The 5557-nt window shown below is 41.1% G+C and overlaps 1 protein-coding gene across 1 annotated transcript; it reads right to left on the reverse strand.

Moving 5' to 3' along the window:
- On the reverse strand, positions 1-5039 carry TNFRSF4 (TNF receptor superfamily member 4; the record flags this gene model as incomplete). Its single annotated transcript, XM_079545599.1, has 7 exons — positions 1-68; positions 894-1019; positions 1355-1587; positions 2098-2164; positions 2557-2658; positions 3004-3126; positions 4898-5039. The coding sequence occupies 7 exons, from the start codon at positions 5037-5039 to the stop codon at positions 1-3; spliced, it is 861 nt and encodes a 286-aa protein (XP_079401725.1).
- Between the last annotated feature and the right edge of the window lie 518 nt (positions 5040-5557).

The following is a 5557-nucleotide window of genomic DNA, read 5'->3' on the forward strand; positions in this document are numbered from 1 at the left end:
TCAGTTTTTTATGAGACTGGAATTGGAGTCAACTTGTTCTTCCTGGATAGGAATTCGAAAGCTCCTTTCTGAAAGACAGAAAACAGAAATACTGTACAAAGTAGAAGGGGAAGGAAAAGGAAAGTCACGGACTTCCCTGGTTTCATGGATGCATAGGCAGCTATAGGTGACATTTGGATCAGTGGTTGTCCTTCCAGTCTGTCCTAGCAAAGAATAAGTGTAGGAAACAAGGAAAATACACTTTACCACTGCTCCATGAGGAAAACAAGGCAAGAGCCAGAGTGCCATTTAGTTACAAACAGAGGTCAGTTCTTCTCAGTCAACCTTTCCTGTGTTTGCAAGAGTCACATGAAGAATTCACTGTCACATAGGAAAAATAACTATAATTTGCTCCCTAAAAAACAAACTTGCTTTTGGATCCTCACTGCTCTGAATAGAATTCCATGCACAGACTGATTTCTCCTTTTGATGTTGGTGGGGTTTTTTTTTGTTTTGTTTTGGTTTTTTTTGCAGGGACAATAGGGGAAAGAACATGAGATAAAAATCAGAGAGGAAGAAGAACACAAATCAAGTCAAACAGTTAATGATGTAAATGCTCCAAGGATTCACACCAAAAGCTGTACAGGAACAATTTCACACCATTTCCATCCGCACACTGTAAACTCAATCCTTCTGCATAGCAACAGAAAAACAAATCTCTGCTTTATAACACCACCAACTTGAGGCTGTATGTCCTCCAGCACATCAGGACTAACATTAAACGTGGGCATTAAGCACAGATGATGCTGTCCTACTCAGCCAAGTAGACTACATGATGGAAATGATCAAAGTCCAAGCAAAGGGCCCTGATTATTCTCTTTCCTATATATTTTTCTCCCTAAAGAGCAACTTACTTTGATGGTCGTTCCTGCAAGGCCTCCTCTTGTTCTCTCTTTTGGCTGCTTGGATAATCAACATGAAAATGGATATTCCAGATACGACAAGCAGTATCAGACAAATCAGGATAAGTGATAGAGACCCTGCAAAAACAAAACAGAAGAAAAAAAAATATTAACAAAGACAATTTTAGATGGAATTTCCACAGCTTTCTAGCTTCAAAAGAAGGAATCTGGAACTTCAGATCTCATCTAAGCAATCAGCTAGAGCAACAATAACCCTAAACCACAAAGCCCAAGAGTCCCACATATCGAGAACACTAGCAGATAGTCTGGAACCCTGTACAGGCCCTCCTTAAAGACTGTGTAGAATATAGATAAGTGTTCTGAGAAAGACCGATTTCTGATGAAATCAGCTTCAAGTGAAAATTCTCAACCAGCTCTCAGAGTGACTATGCTCGGTCATTCCCTCTCCTTACCCCAGTTAGAGCCTGTGGGGCTCTTTGCATCCGGGCAAACAACAAAAGGGTTCACACTGGGTTTGGAGGGTGAAGGCACTGCAGTCGATGTATTATTCCTGTAGTAGTTGGTGGAAAGATGCAAAGTAGGTGTTGCACTTTGAGAGGTAGCTGGCTGTGTCCCATTGTCACTGCAAACAGCATTATCTGATTTTGTCCCTGCTCGAAGAGTCTTTTTCCCAATAGCGCTGCAGCTAGAAACGTAAAATACATTACTTAGCTTTTCAAGTAGTTACAGCAATGACTTTATAAGCCACCTCCGTGGAACAAGTGAATGAACCTGTGAACCTTGTTTTATCAATGCAAACTTGGCCTTCAGCTTTTCTAGGTTCTACAGATATGTAAATAAGAATTAAGTTCATCAAAAGCTATTAGTGGAAAAAATGAAGTGCTGCTTTACTGGCCATCTGTGCACTCAACAGCCTTGAACAGCAGCATTTGGCAAGGGAACTTTTTGTTATAGACATCTCTAGATTTTAAAAAGGGGCTGCATATATTGTTGCTCCCTATGAAAAGAGGAAGGGGCAGAAGGTGGATGGATGCCTCAAGTCAGTGCACAGACTGCTGAAGACTCCTGGGTGATCAGCAACACAGTTTTACTGCATCCACTGCTGGTTTATTGTACAGATCATGACTTCAGCATTAATTGCTACAGAGTAAAACTCAAACTTTGTTCTGAAAGTGTTGGGATGAGCAATACATACTTAGTCCAAGGCCGACAGCTTTCATTTCCTCCTGGGGAATAAGACCCATCAGGACACATTAAGCACACTGAAAGAAAAAAGCAGAATTTGAGTTCAGTTAGCAATGTAACTGTATAGCAGCTCTGTGGTAGTTACACTAACAGCTTCTAGAACAGATCCAACAAAACCCACAGGCTACAGAAACAGTAATCTACCCTGGGACAGAAGTGACACAACATGCTCAGGGGTTCATTTTAGTCTGCGACTCGCAAGGATTTCTCTACAGGCTAATTATGGATATTAATGGACAGAACATTACCATTTCTGATAGCTCAAATTGCAGAGCAGCAGTTTGCACAACTGCCCTGCTATAATACTTACTTTGAGATTCCCATTAAACAAACGATGACAGCTTTTGTACTAGAAAAAGCAACATCTGAAGTGGAGGCAAGAAGTCAGTCTCATACATCCCTAACTTACCACTTCCCAGTGCATATCTGACATCTGGCATGTAACCAGGAATACACTTGCAAATTCTGTCAGAGGTCTTCTCACACTTCTTCACTTCCACGCTTCCCTTCTCTACGAACAGAATAAAGGAGAAAGGAAAATTGAAAGCATCAATCACCACTCAGGGCCTATCAATTGTGCGTAGAAACAATCTGCAGACGCTGCAGAGGACAAAGTTCGACAGCAACGCTTGAGATGTCAGTTTTCAGGCAGTACAAGCCTGCTTTCCTCCACCAATATCAACCAGGAGACATCAGCTATTAAACTGATAGCCCATCAAGTTTTTGGACTTTGCTTTCTCAGGAGACAGGCTGTATGACATCAGCCTTTGGGAAGCTCAAGAAGATGAGAAAGCATATGAAGACCAACTCCCTCCCAAGTTCATATCCAGAACTGAGTACAGTATAACTGACTTACTAGTGTCACAGACTGTACAACTCCTGCAGAAGCTGTGATTGTGCTCAGTGCTAAAGTAATTGTCTTGACAGGGGGCACAAACTGTGTCTGCTGTTGCTGTGCAGCGACTTCTCATTCTTTCACCTAAAATACAGACAACATAGAAGGAAGAACTGATTGTTATAAGGAGGAAATCCTCTTCGTTATCGCGCACTAAGAACAAATTGTCCAGGAAGTCAGAGTTTCACTTACAACTCTGACTGAAATATTTAGCAGATTTACACATGCAAGAACCCCTAGAATTGTTGCTCTATATAGCATCAGCTGTAAATTAAGCAGTGAAAGCAGGCTAGTAGGGGCCAGGCAATTTGCAAAGACTTGAGAGCACAGATGAGTCTCCCAGTGCACTTGAAGCATCATTTCTCCAGACCACTTCTTCATTTGCTACTGGAGTTTCCAGCCAGTGTCAGTTGGAGAAAGCAAAAAAAAAAAAAACCCACATTTTTTAATCCTAGTATCATCTGTTATCTGTGTAATGCTGTAGCTTTGTGTGACAGATCCTGCCTTCCATTGTGAGATAGCTCATGCAATTCAACTCAAAGCTGGCATTCTTAAAGCAGACTAGACATGAATGAACGGGGCTGTATTTTAATTCTCATCTGCAATAGCATCAGTAGCAAATACATTACCAGCTCCACTTCATACACAGAGACAGAAAAGATGGAAGGCAGGCATTTCTTGCAACTCCAAAGAGCATAGGTGCATTACACACTGCGTTTATAACCCAGCTAACACTTGCACCCACAGGTACTAATCAGTATCATATCAAGCACAATTACAGAAGGTCAGATTTATGCACTGGGATGCCAAGGTTAGCAAGCAAAACCACTTGCCCAAAATGAAACAGCAGATTAACAGCCAAGTTCAGAGAAGGAGTCGAATTCCTCTATCCTCTATCTAGTTTCTCTTCATACAGCATAAGCTGCAGGAGCCGTGATCAGCTTGAATGACCAGGAGTCTTCCAGCTGAAGTTAAATACTGCCCTTAACTAATCCTTATCCTCACACGTTGTTTCTTTCATTTTGATCCTCCACCTTGTAGGTCAAGGAGAAACAAAATAATTGAGATATAAGCAATCTTGTGTATCTGCATGCAAGTATAAATTTCCTTAAACTGAGCCCAAAAACACTCAGGTTTCCATAGTTTTGGGAATAAGGCAGTAATGAGACTGCCTCAAGTTTTAAGTTTCATACTGAACGCCAACTTATCGCAACTGGCATCTGAAGACAACACCATGTTCAATTTCTACTGCAACAGACTGCATAACATTGATTTTGTGTGGTAGACAGTCATGAAAATAGAAAGCACCTTTGTAGAATCTGCTCACAGACTAACAAGAACAGAAAATTGGGTGTTTCTCATTTACAGTTCTTCAATTTTTGTTTAAGAGTGTAGCTTTTTCCTTAAAAAAAAAAAAAAAACGAAACACCAAGCCTGAAGTAGAAAAAGCCTTGCTAGAAAAAAAGAAGTTTCTAAAGCATCTATAGCAAGAGAATAACCTAAAGGTTTTTTTGCCACTATTCAGGATTTCTGGGTTGAAATTCTTTTTAGTAGGTAACTCCTACCACCTTCTCCCAGATAACACTCCCACAGTGAAAATGCACCACACTGACACAGGAGGGAAACTGAGCCACAGAAATGAAATGCTGTATCCCTAGAGAAGGTTCATAAATTCAGTAAGCTACAAGATGACCTGTCCTCCTAAAGCGATGAACATTCCTCAATTAGTTTTTCCCCCATGTTATACTTCCTAATTTGAATATTTTCATCAAGATATTTTCTACCACTTGCAAGCTATTAATTGATTGATATCACATCAAACAAGTACCATAACCATACAGTGAAGGTTACTTACCAGGTGCACAGTCCTTGCAGCATTTTGTACCAAAGGGATATTCATGTTCTTTGCATTTCGAACCCAAGCAATGGGTAAAAGCGACCACCAACAGCAAGAACAGAACAGGAGAAAAATGCAAGTAAAAACCTGCAGCCACCATCACGTAACCCTACTGTCCTGGGAAAGGAAGCTCTGTTTTCTCAGCAGCAAACTCTTGGAGGAGCCGATTGCAAACCACTGGCAATCAGAACAAATTCTTATGTCAGCTGCTGGGAAATTCCCAGTATGTGTTCCACGCCCTCACGTTTCTTCCCACCCCCTGGCAAGCCCATTTTTTGTAGTTCAGAACTGTATTCATGTATTCAAGGGCAGAAAGACAGCAAGCTAAGTAGTAGTATTACAAGAAGGCTATAGCTTAGTCTTAAAAGAGCGTGCCTCTAGCCTCGTACACATCTCTCTGCCAACTGCTAAAGCAGTTTCAACATCTGGAGAAGTAGAAGAGACACTCCTTGTTATTGTGAAGAGAATAAAAGCAATAGAGGCAACACCAGAAAACCATTACGTATCAGAGCCACAGGTAAAATGAAACAGCACACAGAGACTCACTCCTTAACAGGCAAGTAACAGACAGATTCTCTGCCCTCAGTGTCACGTAACAGCAGATTTATCACTTCTACT

The sequence above is a fragment of the Tetrao urogallus genome (genome assembly GCF_951394365.1).
Source record: "Tetrao urogallus genome assembly, chromosome: 21".
NCBI classification, from domain to species: Eukaryota; Metazoa; Chordata; class Aves; order Galliformes; family Phasianidae; genus Tetrao; species Tetrao urogallus.